Source organism: Pleurodeles waltl, chromosome 7 (assembly GCF_031143425.1).
Source record: "Pleurodeles waltl isolate 20211129_DDA chromosome 7, aPleWal1.hap1.20221129, whole genome shotgun sequence".
NCBI classification, from domain to species: domain Eukaryota; kingdom Metazoa; phylum Chordata; class Amphibia; order Caudata; family Salamandridae; genus Pleurodeles; species Pleurodeles waltl.
The window spans coordinates 581170148-581188558 of record NC_090446.1 but is presented as its reverse complement, the minus strand read 5'-3'; the positions used below and the strand labels follow the sequence as shown (position 1 = coordinate 581188558).

Sequence of the window (18411 nt, the reverse complement as noted above, 5' to 3'; positions counted from 1 at the left end):
TGCAGGGTTTTCCGGGCAGCCCAAGCTGCTGCCACCCCCACAGACAGATTTCTGCCCTCCTGCTGCTTGATCTAATCAAGTCCAGGAAGGCAGAACAAAGGATTTCCTTTGGGAGAGGGAGGTAACACCCTCTCCCTTTGGAAATAGATGTGACTGGTTTAGGAAGGGTAGCTCCCCAAGCTACTGGTATGCTGTGAAGGGCACATTTGGTGCCCTCCGTGCATAAACCAGTCGACACCAGTTCAGAGACCCCCAGTCCCTGCTCTGGCATGAAGCTGGACTGTTGGAAACGGCCCTTTTTGCAGGGTCATCCCCAAACCCTTTGCCTTCTTCCTCCTATTTCTTTAGGTCTGTTTTTGCTGGTTTATTGTCTCTACACACTTTACCACTGCTAATCAGTGCTAAAGTGCAAGTGCTCCCTATAGAAATTGTACTGTTGATTGGTTTATCCATGATTGGCATATTTGATTTACTAGTAAAGTGCACTAGAGGTGCCCAGGGCCTGTAAATCAAATGCTACTAGTGGGCCTGCAGCACTGGTTGTGCCACCCACCTTAGTAGCCCTGTAAACATGACTCAGACCTGCTATTGCAGTGTCTGTGCAGTTTTAAACTGCCAATTTGACTTGGCAAGTGTACCCACTTGCCAGGCCTCAACCTTCCCTTTTACTACATGTAAGGCACCCCTAAGTTGGGCCCTAGGTAGCCCTATGGGCAGAGTGCAGTGTATGTTTAAGGTAGGACATATACTACTGTGTTTTATATGTCCTAAGAGTTAAATACTGCCAAATTTGGTTTTCACTGTGCAAGGCCTATCCCTCTCATAGGTTAACATGGGGGCTGCCTTTAAATATCCTTAAAGCGCAGATTCTCTTTGAGAGCAGATAAAATTGTGGAGTTTAGGGTCTCTGAGCTCACAATTTAAAAATACATCTTTTAGTGAAGTTGTTTTTAGATTGTTAGTTTGAAAATGCCACTTTTAGAAAGTAGGCATTTTCTTGCTTAATCCATTCTGTGACTCTTCCTGATTGTGGATTCCCCGTCTGGGTCAGTTTGATAGTTGGTCTGTTCACACCTCTCCTCTAGACAGTGACGCAAAAGGGGCTGGGGTGTAGCCTGTGTATCTTGATTAGCCATCAGTGCTGTAGGGGAGGGAAGGAGTGGTCACTCACACCTTCAAGGACTGTGCCTGCCCTCACACAATGCTGTCTCCAACTCCCTGGTGAGTGTCTGGGGCCTGGCCTGGACAAGGAAGGATCTTGCAAACACTTGAGACTTTGCTTTGAAGTTTGCCAACTTCAAAGGCAGAACTGGGTATAAGAAGAAGACCCAAAACCCCGGACTTTTAGAATCTTTCTGGAATCAAGAGGAACCTTTGCCCAGGAGAGGAGCTGAAGGAGGAGTGCTGTCCCTTTGCTGTGTTGCTCTGCTGGACTGGCCTGCAGTTGCTGCTTCTGCCTGAAAAGAGTGCAAAAGATGAACTTTGCTGTGTGTCCTGCTTGAGAAAATTCTCCAAGGGCTTGGAGTAGAGCTTGCCTCCTGTTTGGAAGTCTCAGGGACAGTGTTTTGTGCTGTTCAAGAGGAGAAACCACAGCGCCGCCGCCAACGACACCACTGGCCTGCACCGTGACCTGCCGACGCCACACGGAGTCGCATTGCCCCACTTCGCATCGCAACCCTGGTCTCACTGACGCCGTCATTGGATGACTTCACCGAGCCGCTGCTCGCACCGCGACCTGGGGGCCCCGCACTCCAGCATCACCTACTCACACCGCAGCCTGGGCATCCCCAACGACGACGCTCCTGCTGACACCGGCGCCGCTGCCTGCACCATGGCCTGTGGACACAGCTCGTGAGGTACACGAAGCACTGTCCCATCCCGAACCGCATCCCCGGTCCACCGACACCAGCACTATTGGCTCTTGTGACGTCACCAGGCATCCTGCCCGCACTGTGGCCTGTGGACACCGCTTGTGAGGGTCACGAAGCACCGTCCCGCACCGCTGGCTTGGTCCTACCGACGTCAGTGCTTCAGCAACGACGATGCCGCTGCCTGCCCCATGACCTGTGGACACCGCAGCCCTGGTCTCACCGACGCCGCTGGAGGCCGTCACCGAGCCGCTGCCTGCACCGTGACCTGTGGACACCGCACGTCGCATCGTACCACTTCACACAGCAGCCCCGACGCCATCCACGCCTGCGCACCTGACTTCATCAGCCTGGAGTTTGATCTGCAACGCGTTTGACCTCAAGGGCCCGACGACTCCTGCACCGACTCCGGAACCGAAACTGCAACATCAGTGACGCCGCTCTCCGGATCTCACTGGGAGGATCACGATGCCCTGCAAATCCAAGGTACTGTTTGCGGGTCTTCGCCACAGCCAGCCTGAAATGTTGATCACGATGCTGTGATAGCCCCAGGTGGAGCTATTGACTTCAAGGAACTGTAGTTTTAAGTAAATCTTGCAGAATTCATATTTTTCTTACTGTATGTCGTTTTTTTTCTCGTATTTGGTCTTGTTTTATATAGATAAATATTGGCTATTTTTCTAAAACTGGTGTGGTGTCCTTTTGTAGTGTTTTCACTTATTATTGTGTGTTATGGGCAAATGCTTTACACATTGCTTCTGAGATAAGCCTGACTGCTCGTGCCAAGCTACCAAGGGGGTGAGCAGGGATTATCTGAGTGGGTATCTCCCTTATCCTGACTAGAGTGAGGGTCCCTACTTGGACAGGGTGCAAACGACTGCCAACTAAAGACCCAATTTCTAACATTGGTGGCAGCGGTGGGATAGGACTTGCATTTGCACTTGACCTACAGTGATTGGTGTACACTACTACCATATCGCAGACCATTACGTGCCACATACAGTTTTTTTGTTTTTGTTTTATTTTTCTTTGACCTATTTTTGATCTTGAGTTCAAGTGCACCTCAACATCATGTCTCAATCAAGAGCATCTTCAGTTGCATCCCAGGATTTGGTTTTTGAGGAGGATAGGTCAACCTATCCCATGAAGGAACTGAAGGCAGTTTGTAAAAACCTCAAAGTTTAGATCAGAGGCCTCACCAAAAAGGAGGCGCTACAGAAGGCGCTGAGGGCCTGGGTAGCAGCCAGAACTGCCAGTGGACAGTCTGAGGATCCAAATGGAGAGTCTGCTGACACAAATTTAGGGAAGATGTACTGAGGGTGCAGGAGCTGCTAGGGGGGAGGTACCCCCTGTGCCAAGCAGCAGCGGTGGATCAAAAGGCCTGACTCCAGAGGAGCTGGAGGACAGGAGAGAAGCCAGGAGGCACCAGATTGAGTTGGAGAGATTAAAAATGGAGGCTCTGAAGGAGCAGCAAGCCATAGAGGAAAGAAAGATGCTTTTGGACCATGAGCTTAAAGTAAAAGAGCTGGATGTGAGGAGCAGGTCCAGCCAGGATGGTGGCAGCAATTCCTCAGTGCAGTCAGACAGAATTGTGCACATTCCTAAAAACGTAGGGAGAGGGTACATGAAGGGAGATGACATACAGAGGTGGTTTCAGGGATATGAGGTGTCCATCCACATGAATGGGGTCCCTGAGAAGAACTGGGGAGCAGGATTGTGTGAAGCACTTCACAGAGGAGGGGAGGGACACCTTGCTAGCTTTGGGTAAGGGGTACCACCTCACCTACGCTGACATGAAGGTGGGCCTTCACACTCGGTATGGTCTCACTCCTGACAAGTACAGGGATCAGTTTAGGCAGAGTAAGAAAACTGAGTCCCAGACCTGGTTAGTGTGTGTAGATTCATTTTGCAGAGAACTGGATGGTTGGGTGAAGGGCAGTAATGTGACAGATTTTCAGGGGATGTACAACTTAATTGTGTGGGAGATGGACAATGGAAAGGGGAGTAACCCCTGTGTTCTGCCATCTTGTTTCCAAGGTCGGCAGGGAACTCTGGGAGCATCTGAGTGGCCAGTCCAAGCAAGTGACGTCAGAGCCCCCTCCTGATAGGTGCTTACCTGGTTAGGTGACCAATCCCACTTTCAGGGCTATTTAGGGTCTCTCTCTTGGGTGGGTCCTCGGATTTGGCTTGCAAGACTCCAGCAGGATTCCTCTGCAACCTCCACTTCGGGCCACTGGAACCACGATTGGACCCTCCAGTAACCGACAATGCTGCAATCAACGAAGAAGACTCTTCTGCAAAATTGTTTCCAAGGCTCCTTCCAGCTTTGCAACATTTCCCTGGCCCTGCATCCTCAGAAGACAGCAACTCTTCACTCCAAGGGAGATTTCTTCTTCTTGTGCAGGCTGAAGGAGTCACACCCCTGAATCCGCGGGCACCTGCTGCAAACGACAACCGGCTGCCTGGATCTTCCCTCATCTTTAGTTGCATGGATCCTGCATCACAGTTGGTGGTCCGGAGTGGTCCTCTTGGTCCTATCAGCCAGCTGTCCAACTTTGGTAGAGATAAGCCCTTGCTTTCCCACACAGGACAGTACCCCTGTGCACCACATCTCTTGCAGCTGCCAAGGCTTGTTTGCATTCCATCCCAGGGATCTTCAGGCGACGTGCAGCTCCAGTCCCCAGCACTCCTTCATGTGACGCTCGGCCCTCTGCGTGGTTCTTCTGTGGTGTGGGATTCTCTTCTGTAGTGCTGCGTGGGCTCCTTCTGCAACTCCCGTGTCCCCGTCTTGTGGGACTCCTGTGGGTAAGCTGCTGCTCCTGTGGACTCTCTGTGATGCTGAGGGTCCCCTGTGGTGACTCCTCCTGGGCTGAGTCCTCTTGGGCCTTGCTGGACCCCAGCAGCACCACATTTCCACTAACCACAAGTTTGCCTTTGTCAAGGCGTGTTGATGGAATTCCTGCACCAACACCAGTCTGCAATCATCACTCCAGCATGGGACGCCTTCTGCATTCATCAGGAACTCTTCTCCGGCTCCAGGGCTGCAGTGCTGACCTGTTCTTCATCACCGATCAATTCCTGCAAGTACATCTGGGTGGGTAATAGCTCTTACTCCTCCTGGACTCCACTGTGACTCTTTGACTTGGTCCCCTGTCTCCACAGGTCTTCTGTCTTCAGGAATCCACTGTTGGTTTCTAACAGTCCTCTCTGGGTGTCTTCTTTTTCTTCCTTATGGGTGGTTTGGGGAAAATTCAGTGATTTGCTCCTGCTTTCCTAGAAGATGGGTGGTACTGTGCTGCTTACCACTGTTGTTTTCAGTACTCCCAGCTCCCCTCTACACATTCCACTTACCTAGGTGGGGTTCCTGTGTTCGCATTCCATTTTTGTAGTATATGGTTTATGCTCCCCCTAGGGTCACTATTAGTTATTGCTATTTGCACTGTTTTCTAACCCTTTCTATGCCGATTTCTGATTGCTAGTGTATATATTTAGTGTATTACTTACCTCCTATTGGAGGGTTGCCCTTCTAGTATTTTGTGGTCTTATGTTCCAAAAATAAAGTACCTTTATTTTTGTACAACTGAATGTCTTCTTTTCTGTGTGTAAGTGCTGTGTGACTACAGCGGTATTGCCTGAGCTTTGCATGTCTCCTAGATAAACCTTGGCTCCTCATCCACAGCTACCTCTAGAGAGCCTATACTTCACTAAGAGGGGATATCTGGACCTGGTATAAGTTGTAAGTACCTTAGGTACCCACCACACACCAGACCAGCTTCCTACAATGGTCATGGTCAATATCCTTTAAAACTTGGAAATTGAGTCTTAGGTATTTGACTTTGTGCATTATATTTTTGGCCATGCTTGTTGTCTATTTGGAAATGCACCTGTTGTAGCTGACAGAGCTCATTCACCCTTTGGCAGGTGCCATTCAGCCTTAGGACTCATTAAGTATTTTACCATGGTTGTTTTGGCTTTGAATTGACAATTGGATCTGTGATGTTTATTATTGGATCTAGCCTTGCTCATTGGATCTTGGGCTTGCTTATTAAGTTGTAGACATTGATACCTGGCTCCAGCTAACTCTGACCTTGATCATTAGGTCTTCGGGTATTGGTTGTTAGGTATTTTCATTTTTGGTCAGTGAGTATTGGCCCTGGTTACTTGTGTCTTGACTTCTTGTCTACCGGTGTTTGAAATCAGTTACCGGATTTATGTCCACAGTCATTGGATATCTGTGATATTAAACATTAGGGGTTTTGGCATTGGTCTTTTGGTCTTCATACTCATCTTCAAGTTCCGCACCCTAATCAGCTGGCCTTTTGGTCATGATAACCAGATCTCCAATACTGGTTAAGGAGATGTTGGTTTTGTCACTGGGTTTCTTAAGCTTGATCATTGACTCTTTTTTTCTGTGGTGTTTACCCATCAGTTTTTAGTATTTTCGGCATAGCTTATTGCAACCTTGGTCATTAATCTTTCAGTCCCCTGCCTCTGACAACTGGATAGTTGGAACTGGATTTTGCCACTGAATCTTAATCTTTATTGTAGGGCTTTGTGTTTGGTCAGTACATGTTTACCTTATTTATAGGGGGTTTAGTCACAGGGTCTCTTAGTATTGATACCTGGGATTTTGACCATGGTTTTAGGTCTCTTGCCCCCAAGTCACTTGACATGGTAATTCAGTGTCTGATTTTGTTTGTTGGGTTCTTGGCCTTTGTTAATGGGTTTCTGACAATGTCATTGATTGGATGACCTTCTCCAATCGTTCTTTGGTCCTGGGCCTTGCTTAGTGGAGCACTGTCATCAGAGTCTCCTGCCTTCATCATTGTATCCTTCCTTTGCTTTGACATATCAGTTATTAGCCTTGCTCGATTATCAGGACTTTGGCCTTGATCTAAGTTTTTAATCATGCTCACTGGGTGTTTGGTTTTGGATATCAAGTTTTTGGCTTTGGTCATGGGATCTATGGTACTTGTCCCTGGTCTACTATATTGGTAATTAGGTTTGTTGCCTTGACCATTTTGGCTGTGGATTGCTTATTGCTTTTTGGCCTTTATCATGGTTTGCGGTATTAGTATTGAGCACTAGCTCTTTTACACTGGTCATAGGTTTACTCTTGATTAACAAGTCCATGGCTGGCGCCAGTAAGTCTTTGGTCATGGTCAGTGAAGGCCAGATGTATCAAAATCACATTTTGCATTCCCTAAATAGTGAATTTTAAGGAATCGCTATTTAGGGAATGCAAAATGCTATGTAACAAAATAGCGATTCCCTAATAGTGATTCCTACAGAATTGCTATTGCTATTAGGGACTGAGACTTCATTCATTCCTCTAGGCCTGAAGACCCATAGGTGCGAATGGTTTTGCATGTCCTAATTTGTGATTTTCTATTAGAAATTTGCAAATTAAGAAATGCAAAACCAAGGGTGTTGAGGGCATAGTGCCCCCCTTTGATGCACCCCAAAAACAAATTGTGCACATGTAAAGTACACACATGCTCTAGGGGCATGTGTGTGCTACACGGCACTTTAAAAAATGCATTTTAATGCATATGTGGAAAATTGCAGATGGTTACTACCAGGTTGGCGTTGATGGTAATAGCATTTAATAAATGCCCAGTTCGCATTGAGGAAATGCTTGTTCCATGTGCATAGTGAATCACAAATAGGAATTCCCTATTTGTGATTTCCTATTTAGGGAATCTATTTGGAGTTGCAATTGTGATTCCCTAAAATGGGACTGCACTGCCTTTCATAAATTGTGAAAGGCTATTTTGCATTTGCAAACAGTGAACTTTACCAACTCGCAACGTTTTTGAATGCATAATTTTTTTATACATCTGGCCTTGAATCTTTAGTCTCTGTATTCTGGTTTATTCGTTCAGTTTTGGCCCTCACTTAATAGATTTGTGTTCAATGCCATTTGGATTGTTGGCTCTGGTCACTGGATCTTGTTATTTGTAATGGGTATTCAGGCCTGTCCTTGGATGTTGGTCACTTAGTCTGTGGCCTTTGCCAAACTGCTATTGCCGCTGGTGATTGCATCTTTGCCTCTGCTCAGGGAACCTTCAGTCTTCAACACTGGTATCTTGGTTTGTAATACCTGGGGCTTTGCGCCTTTGGTTACTAGCTGTGATGTCACTGCACCTTGCCTTGCGCATTGAATCTGAAGAACGGGAATCTGGTCCTGGCAAAAGGTTATATTAGGAGTCGTTTGCCTGTGGTCACAAGTCATTGGCTTTGGTGGCTAGGCATTTGGTCTTATTAAGACATTGGCCTTCAGCACTTATGTCTTTGGCCTTGGGCACTACTGGGCTTGTTTAGCCCTTAGGAGTCTATACTCAATTCCGCCACAACAACAGAGTGCTGTATTCTGGTGCCCTGGCGGACTCTATTTTTGGAGATCTCACCCTGCCTGGCATAGATATGTAGGCTCACAGAGGAGCCTTGGCCATGGTAAATGCCCTGAAGGTAATGAAGCTTTGGTGTGTGGGCTCCAGGCTTAGCGCATAAGTAAAGCAAACTTTTTTGTTTTTAAAAAACAAACTCCCAAAGTGACTGTTTATTCTTGCAAAAATGAACATAAAATTCCCCTCATATGCTAGGAATTTTTCACAGCATTTGGGGTGATTTATTGGTTTTCTAGTTTAACATCACCACGATTTCTCTAGCGGTTTCAAACAGGAAAAAAAGTATGCCCAAAGATCCATCCTAAACTGGGTGGATGGTGTAAAGTTCTTTGTCTCATGTCTCAAAGTCAGTCAGGCCATCTGGCTTTTACTGGTGGAGCCAGCAGAAGCTCTGTCAGCAGAAACATTACAGTTTACCTACTTCTAAACAGTGTGTGTGAACTGTGAGTTTGGCAGGCAGGGTGCTCTCCCACATTTGTGGCAGAGTAAACTGTCTGCCAACCACTAAGGGCATGATTTAGTACTCAACAGACGGATTACTCTGTCACAACGCAAAAATCTAAATCCCACTGAACATAATGGCATTTAGATTTTGGCGGACTGGATATCCCGCACCGTTGTGATAGAGCAACACACTCATCAAGTTCTAAATCAGGCTCTAAATAATCCCTCAAGTCCTTGGTTATTGGGCTTTGGTTTTAGGGGCCTAAGTTTTGGCTTTTGGGCATAGAGACACCTTTCTCCCAATACATTGACAATTTCCTCTCATCCTCTACTTTACAGGGAGCGTTTTGGGGCCTCATCGGTGGTCTTCTTATTGGACTTGCCCGTATTATCCCAGAATTCGCCTACGGCACTGGAAGTTGTGTCTTCCCCAGCAACTGCCCGCGGATCATCTGTGGAGTGCACTACCTCTATTTTGCAATCATACTCTTCTTCTGCAGCTGTGTGCTGGTCCTTGCCATCTCCTACTGCACCCCAGCCATCGAGGAAAAGCATGTGAGCCTATTACCCATTCCCACACTCTTCAATGCATTAAATTCACATTAACATTTAACTCACTGCTGTCTCACTCTCTTATGTTTCTCACACTGACTTCACAATGCCAATACTTTTGCACTGACCTCAGCATCCTGTGTCCCTGCCCACCGCCCTCCTGCATCCTTCAACATCCACAAATCTGCCTTGAAATAATTTTGCCAGATGTTGTGTTATTGACCCTTTCATAGAATTTGCTTCACCTGCGCCCATGAGTGATGCCCCAGGGCACATGGGTCATAGACCCCATCTTCACCAGATCATAAATAAAATCAAAATGCAGTGTTAAGTCATTAACCAAACTATGCTATATGGAACTGTAACATTTAAAGGTATGGGTAATGTTACCTTTGTTCGAGATACTACACCTCATGAGTGCCTTTAACTATAACACTCTTGCACCACACTATGGTCCTCGTGGTCTAGGATGCTCTGTCAAGGCACCCTAAACCTACTGGTTATATTTTCGTTGTGGCACATCCACTTACCCATGGCCTTTGGTAGAAAGATCTAGTGTGCTTAAAGTATGGTTTGGGGCATGTGTTTTTAAAGATGGTAGACCATGCTCTCTCCTGCCATCTAGTGTTATGTGCAGAATACAAGTGTTTTTTTTCTAGGATCTTTATTTCGGTTTTGGGGATGTACCAAATGATTTGGAGTCGAGTCCCCAGAATTCTACAATGCACAGGGACTGGCTACACCTTGGATTATGATTGCATGCAACAGAAGAAGGGCTCCCTTGCTCCAGCAACTCTGGTGAAATGAATCACACCACTTGTACAACAAAAGCTAAAAAATAAAAATTACTTCACATCTACAACAGGAGTATACACAATATATTTAATAGATAAAGTATGCTTTATAAAATAAACAGGTGAGAGCACAAAATGGCTTCTCTGTTAAACACCATATAGTTTTATAGCTGCCACAAATTAAACTATACTATGATGTTTAATAACCATGAACTCAGGTTGGTGTTCATGTGAACTGGCAAATGTCGCCTGAAGATGCTGAAATGGGTAGGGTCTTGTGATTTGGGAGTCAGCCACACCTCCCTCTATGTGGACCACAAAACTGGTGACCTGGCCATAACTCCTGGTAAACCTAGGAGCAGCGCAACATGCTATGATGTCCACAAATCATAGTTGGGCTTCCACAAAGTCTGAAACGAAAGGCATCAGAGAAAGTTCTCACAGTGGTGCATATGCCTCTGGCAAAATGTATATGTTTTGGAAAATCATGGAAAAGCCAGAGAGGAGACTGGCTACTATGGAAGTACTGTATTTCTCATCCATATCTGTAAGAGAGCTTCGCCCAGTGGAGTAACCATATATCTAAGTGGAGACAAAGGGCCTGTGTGCGCTTTACAGCAGCAACCTAGTAGGCAAAGAGAAAGGTATCTATTGTGATCCTAACACAATCCTTCAAAAACAGAAAGTTGCCCTCTACCCAAAAGACAAATGCAGGATGCAGTCTACAAGTGGGTAGTGACAGGGGCACGGTGTTGCAAAACATCTTTCTGTAATGTGTCTGATTTTTTTCTCCCATCCCTAAATATCCACTCCCTACTTCAATTTACCAGGCCTTCCGACGCATCTGAATCTTACCTCGCTCAGTACTGACCCAGGGATGACCTTTTTGGGGAGATGCTGTCCGAGTTTTTACAGTACATATCCATTTCAGGAATCAAAAGTGAAAGGGAGAAAGGAACTTAGCTCACCTCCAAAGGCTCTCATCAAGACCTAGAGTGGAACCCAGTCCAGATGTCTCAAGCTGGATTAGGTTTGTCAAAAGCCTACAATATTATTATTAAATATATATATATACACACACACACACACATATACGACAAGCCTTAACTTTGTAATTCATAGGCAATTCTGTAAACTGCCCACCTTAAAGAAAATTTCACTGTGCATGCATTATACATTAATCAAATTCACAACCATACTACTGTGACCCAAACACCCCAAAATCCTGAAAGCCCCAATGGTCCTCACTCCCAAGTCTTACCCTGTGTAATACTAAACTCCTCCACACCACTCCCATGTCTACCACCCTAGGATAGTGTTGCTCATTTTTCCAATAAACTACACACCTACATATCTACTTTCTCTTAAGGAGGAAGAACCAATTTAATTCTCTTCTGTAGCATATCACATGATGCTCCTCTTATGGCAGTCTCCTTCTCCCTCAAATACAATGGTGCCCCAATAGTAGTAAACTCATAACCTCACACTTCACTATGAAGTTTTTTAAACTCCGACTTATCACTTCAGAGTAGAGTCTTCCTATCCAAATGTCATTATCTACTCTCCACCATTTAGTCCAGTAGTCCAACATCCACATAAACTTCTGTGTTTATCAGTTTTCCTTAACTACAAATTACAATCTTGCTTCCTTCTGTCACTAGACACCCTCTCATCTGTATAGCCGCCTACACTGTGAATAGCCTTCTCTCCTCACCAATCGCTATGGGCCATATGTCACCTCTCTTTGCTTGTCCCCTTTTAGCTATTTATTTTATTATCCATTTTGTGCCTATCGCATGCCTACCTTTCGCCCAAGATTCTCCTATCTCAAACTTGCCTGTCTCACACAATGAGTCACATTGGGTTGCTCTGACTCTTTCTGCAGCTCCATCGCTTGGTCTACAGCCTCAGGTACAGCACAGAGGAGCGTGTGGATCTCGACGCTGAGGAAGAGAAGAGTGAGGACAACCAGAACACAGTACAGAATGGCACAACTGGGCAACTGATGGAAATACAAGGTGAAAAAACACGTGTTAACAGAGGGTGAAAAGATCAGCTGCAAGGTACTCAAATGGTCGAGAAAAGGGACAAAACAAAGCAAGACAAGTAGTGGAACTGGGTATTATCTTGCGAAGGAAGTGGTTAAGATTAGCTCAAGAACTGGTTTACTCTGGCATGGTTAAGACTAGTCCATGAAGAGAATAACATTCACCAGGACTGCCCTGTAAATGAATAAAATCTTCTGGCGCTAAAAAGTGTATTAGTGACTCAAAGTGCACAAGACTAACTCAGGTAGTGGGAAAGATTGCCATAAATGGCAGGATTTTTAGAGGGGAAAGCAGGAAGCCAGATGTGTCTGTAGGGCATACACCAAACAGTTCTATAGCTGCCACAAATTAAACTATACCGAGATGTTTAAGAACCATGAGCTCAGGTTGGTCTTAGTGCCAACTGCACAGCAACTGGCAGAAAGGCACTATGTGGTTTGAGCTTCTGCACAAGCAAAAATTATTTTTTAAGTTAATGTCCAGCTACAAACTTTGGTAAGATGCACCCTATTTTCGTAAGACACACCTCTCACCTGTGTTCTAGTTTGTCTTCCTGCATGGACATCTCTTATTACTTAACGCTGCACTGAAGGTATGTGAACTAGTGACGTGACCTCCCAACCCCATCAACTAATGCCTTCTCTCTTCTTACAGACCCAGTGGCAAGTGAGCAGACCTGCTCACGTCGCTGCCTGGATTCGCTCTGTGGCCTTAGCTCTCAAGCCTCATCAAGTGGGCCGGAGCCAACCAAAGAGGAGAAGGAGGCAGAGATGCGTAGGCTTACCGACATCTCTGAGGACCCCACCTGGAGCAAAGTGGTCAATGTCAACGCCGTCATAATGATGAGTATCGCCATCTTTCTTTGGGCCTACTATGCCTAAGGCATGTACCCTGAAACTCTTTGAAGGCCACATGCACTCAGCGTCTTTGCACTGGGCATTCAGGGACCTGGCTGTCACGCTTTCCAAAGTTACTCTCAAATTTTACACATTTTCAAGAGAAGAAGAAAGTTAACCTATAAGTCTTTCAAACACGAACCCCACGTTTCTGTTCTGCATGTGTCAAAGACTGAGTAATTTATGGATTTTTGTGTATGGCTATCGAAAGTCAGTGCAGTGGAAATTGCTTTAAATGAATATAAAGGGTTTCAGTCTTGATCCCGGTCCATATCTCTCCTACTAAACACCATGTAACACACACAAACCTAACAGTAGATCTACTTCCTATCCATTTAATATTTTTACATTGATTTATTGCAAGAAAGTCGAATTGCTGAACATCGTCGTAACCATTTCTTCTCTTTTCAAACTACAGAAAGAGTAACCTGCCAAATGAAACACAAACTTGACCGCATTAAGGCAGTGAGAATCATTAACCGTCATTTTAAAAAACAGCTTACAAAAACACTCCGAAATTACCATTTCTCTACACCTCCATTGCATAAATGTAAAATTATCCTTACATGACGTAGTTCAGCCTCCTCTTCACTACAATTACACGTATTTTGTTAAAAAACAATAAAAAAAATTGACTAAAAGCACAGAAGTGTTTTTTTGGGCGCAAATGTACATTTCTTGCTAATTATAGTCTCACTTACATGCATGCTGGATGTGAGAGTAATTAAAGTACACACTATAACGTGAAACAGTAAACAGATGGAGTACCCATGATCACCCACAATCTGCCGTGTAGGCCAAACAATGGTTTCCTTCTAAATATCGAGGGGTTGAGGCAGAAGGTATGTAATTTCACCCCATGCAGCACCTTTCATGAGATTATAATGCACAATTGTTCTCTATAATGCATCTGACTACAAATATGACAGCAGTTGACATACAGTGATCTTCACCATTGCCGAAAAGCAATTGCAGCTTTAACATCCGTCTTTAATATCACACTTCATAAACACGGCAAAACTAAAAAACAGTGGCATCCATTTTATATCACTGCTGACAAAAATCCACATTCACAAGAGGTTGTTAGGCTTCTCCGTTTCTTAAGCACTGTCTAACGCAGCTGCCGGTGTTTTTACTAGTAAGAGAGACAAGTCTTATTTTGAAAATACATGCACATTTATTAATCGGAATCACATTCAACGGAAAAATGGAAATGAGAGCCGGTACTGCAGGACTATGAATGGGACTGGCTAAGGTGCCCCTGCCCAGGCAGTCCAGTAGTGGCAAAACAAATGCTGATATTTCCCTCTGGCTTATTGGCGGTTCTTCGTTTGTAAACTTCTCTTGTGGTAAACTGGCGACCAGAGTTTTCTGAACTGCAATTTGGAGGGGTAACAAAGGATGTATGACGGAGACAAAGGCCATTTCTTTTTTCAACAATAAATACTTGCAACAGATTGTGCTGCCAAATCTGGAGGCAAAGGGGAGAAGGCGCAAGGTATACAGCTCCTTATTTTCCATCTGCGCACCTTTTCTCAGTTACTCGCCAGGTTTAGGCAGAGATGGAAAACAAAAACTCCCAGGGTGTTGGTGTTTATCTGCGCACTGTATCCTGGTAGTCGCTGGAAATGGTGAGCAGTTAAGCACATGCCTTGATGGGTTCCTGTGTTTTATCCATGTGCCTGGCTAGGACAAGGAGCCGGTTAAAACACATGCACCCACTGGGACTGGCATTCATTATCTACTCACCGGTGGCACTAGATGGCCATGTGCACGTTTTTAATGAAATCGTGCTGTCTACAGCGCATTATGTAGCTATACGAATTAGAACATAAGCTGTACAAAGCACATCTCGAAACACACAAAGCAGCAACAACGAACACATTAGGGAGTTAAAGTGCCTAACTACACTGCACACAAAAACACTTTTAGGCGTTTCTGTACATTTTACTAGACTTTAGTTGTTTGTAAGTTCTGCTTATTTTAATAAGCAAATGAAAACTGAGGCACAAAGAGATAAGACTGATTTGAGCAGAATCAAACAATTTTTGGTTAAGATGAGAACCAAGCTCTCTAGGTTATGAAATAGACAATTAATCCAACTCGCCTCTTTTTTCAGCAATTGTTTATAGGTTATACCCACAAAAAACCTTTCCGGGGTTGCATCACACTAGAAGTATATCTAGCCTTGGGAAAGGTGTGAGATCTGCGTAAGCTGCCATATCATGCATAAATATAGAGGGCTGTTTGCCAAGTCCACACGGTCAGGTGTAAATGCATGATGCCCAAATAAATACAGCTTGTTGCTCGTATTCTCATATATAGCCAGTGAGTCGACACCTACTTAGCCCTTCGCTGCAACCATTAAAACTTTAAAATAAATGGTGCTGGAAGCCCTTGAGTCATCGAGAGCACTGTGGTGTGGCAGAGAGATACAGCTTGCATCTCCTGTATAATCAGCAGCCAGTCCCATGTTTAGGGGTACCCTTAGTGCATTTTCAGCATGTCACAAAGGAGATACTATCTGTGTTTGGAGCAAAGAGTGCAAAACAAGGTCAAGGAAGTGATCCCTTTACAAGTTATAGGTTCACAATTGTCTTATTACTGGGAACCAAGTACCCCATTGTAGCACTTGACTCTCTCAGGTTAGCGAAGCAGAGCAGTCAAGGCCCACTCAAGGGAGGCGGTGTGGGTTACCAATCACCACTTGTTGGCACACAACCACAAAAACTTAGGGCCTTTTCTTTAAATATACCTGGTAGATGGAAATATCTTTGATGACGCCCTCATATGAGATTACACCCCAGTGGTTGCTGAACCCCATACTCAAAATACCCACTACCTATACCAGATGCAACATCATAATTTAAGGGATGCCAATAGGCATAAAACAGGTCTATTGGCTTTGTTGAGGGGTCCCCATATTATTATTAATATATATAAGGAAGCCCAAATGTCTATGTTAGGGTGTTATCAACCTTAAAAAGAATAACCACTTGTTATGATTTACCAGTGTATCACCATTAAAATTATTGGTAACAATAATTATATTCAAATGCAATCACTAAAAACATAAGCCTAAAACTGTAAATAAAGAATTTTCCTCCAAAACCATCTGTTTGACTCTTTTTTCACTTTCTACAGGGTACAAAATGCAGTCATAGTCCTAGCCACAAGTAGTCTCCACTCTCCAGAGCCCCAAAGTATACGCTCCATCTCCATGGAGTGCCTGAATACATGCTTACTCTCTTCTGGAGTCATGCTCATAAGGCCCCAGAAAAGCATGCCAAGGGGGCTGCTGCAAATCTTGCAGCCTCCCACAATACTGGTGCGCAACATTGATGGTCCCAAAAATGTTGGTGGACTAAATGGGCAGAAAACAATTCCTAGAGCTATGCATTAAAGTACATACAAATCACACATCACCGTGTCTGGTGCAGCGACATAAAGCTATGAAGCAATAAGGCAATATTTTCACAGATTTGCAATACACACTGGTGAAAAGCCACACAAGAATACTCACAGAATAGAGAGATGATCACACTGAGCAGTTAACTCCACAATTTTATGAAAAGCTGCTCTATGTTTTACAAAAAGATTTATACAATTTACAAATTATATTTTATGTCCATTTGCTTTGACAATATACATCAGAGGGACCCCTAGATAAAATCTCTTGAGATAAAGACACAGTTCTCATAATGATGTAGTTTTTGAAACCATGATCACAAGACCTCAACAACATGTTAACGCATCAGCCTCTCTTGGACAGTTCTATTGATATTCTAATTAGTTCCAATCTCTACAGGGTCTATCATCTCATTCTCTTCCAATACAACATATCTTGTTCTTAAATGGGCAATGCTAGGACATGTCCAGTGAAGGGGACATACAATGAGGAACTAGTGCATTCGTTAACTAATAAAAAGGTCAGTGCACTCCAAAATCCTATGGCTAATGGGGGAAATCAACTTGCTGCAAAGCACTGACAGTGGGAACGCTTCTGTGCAGTGACAGAAAGGGTGTGATGTCTAGCCATAGCAGGTTTCCCCTTAGCACTGGTCTTGGACTCCTACTACCCTATATCTTCTTGGCCTTCTCAATTCAAACTTTTCCATGACATTTGTGTGTAAAACACTTCGAAGACTCTGAAAATACAAAACTGTGCAACATAAAAAATAGCCTCAAACAATAACAAGATTTCATTTCCATCAGTTAGGAACATAAACTAAACACAGAAAAAAAGATATACGAAAACACAAGGATTTTTAAAGGGGTTTCAGTGCATCCCATATGCAGTAACCATCCTTTTCCGGGGTGAAGATAACCAAGAATGAAAGGAACACTGTGACTAACAGGGATAATAGGTCTGGCATTCATTACCTGGTGGTAATGATGATTTAATATATATAAGCATGTTATGTAATAATATAATAATAAACAGAGACCCATGACAGATATGAGTAAATGCTTTCCTGAAAGCAATGAGAACAATGACAAGGAAACCTCTCCTTAGAAGTGTTTACAGGGGGTGGAGGGTGGGGGGATGAGGTCTGGATGGGGGAGATGCTGACTAAGCATAAACAGACAATGAAAAATAAATGGATAAAGAGAAGTATAAAGCATATAACCTTGAAGTGTACCATTAGGGACACTACAGACTGGTGTTTTTAAAAAAAGATCTTTCACTCTGGCTTTGATGACACTGCTCTTTGATATAGTAGTTGTAGTAGATCAAACTTTACAAACAGAGCTCTTCAAAAGGTGAATTAAGACTTCAAAACACCTTTCAGAGTAGTATGGTACAGATATCAGGCCAAAATCCTAAACATATCACCATCCCCTCTCCCCCAAAGTTTATTATAACCATTGATATCTTTTTTTTATCCCAAATGCATACCAGATGAATCATAACAGAAAACATGAAGTCACAACACGCACAGCAACTCCATGTGAGGTGAGCTGCAGATATGATGTTCACTCTTACAGTGAGGGTTCAGTCATCACTTACGCAAATACTGAGGAGAAAGATACGTTTTCACTGCTCTTTGCAAGGCGGTTTCGGAATCCAAGCAGTGCCTTCATTTCAGACAGTGCTTTGCTCAGACCTCACTCCTTGGAATCAGCCACACTGGCTCCTTTTGGGGCAGTCAGTTTGAGTCTCTCCAATGTTCTCAAGAAAAATCGGGGAGGTTTGCACACTAGGGTTATATCCTTTTTGCTTTGCAGTCCTGGCAGGCAGAGCTGTCGGGCATGGAGATGAAGTGGCAAATAGCGGACTTTTGCTTGCTCCAGTCCTAGCTTCTTTAGAGTACTTTCTGAAAGCTTCTGCAGACACAAAAAAAGCTGAATAAGAGCCAGCATCCATATACGTTCACAAGAACATAGCTGCTATCCCA

At 44.3% G+C, this 18411-nt stretch overlaps 2 protein-coding genes across 2 annotated transcripts in view; one reads left to right on the top strand and one right to left on the bottom strand.

Annotated features, from left to right (window-relative positions):
* Positions 1–13653, top strand: part of SLC5A2 (solute carrier family 5 member 2) — a 123533-nt gene extending 109880 nt beyond the window's left edge. The window contains exons 13-15 of the mRNA XM_069244412.1: positions 9062–9277; positions 11954–12086; positions 12771–13653. Of these exons, the coding sequence (XP_069100513.1) occupies positions 9062–9277; positions 11954–12086; positions 12771–12997 (576 nt within the window). The 3' untranslated portion in view covers positions 12998–13653. The remainder of the gene's footprint in view (positions 1–9061; positions 9278–11953; positions 12087–12770) is intronic.
* Positions 13654–14166: 513 nt separating this feature from the next.
* The window catches only part of RPUSD4 (RNA pseudouridine synthase D4), a 63614-nt gene continuing 59369 nt past the window's right edge, over positions 14167–18411 (bottom strand). The window contains exon 7 of the mRNA XM_069244413.1: positions 14167–18340. Coding sequence (XP_069100514.1) covers positions 18122–18340 — 219 coding nt within the window. The 3' untranslated portion in view covers positions 14167–18121. The remainder of the gene's footprint in view (positions 18341–18411) is intronic.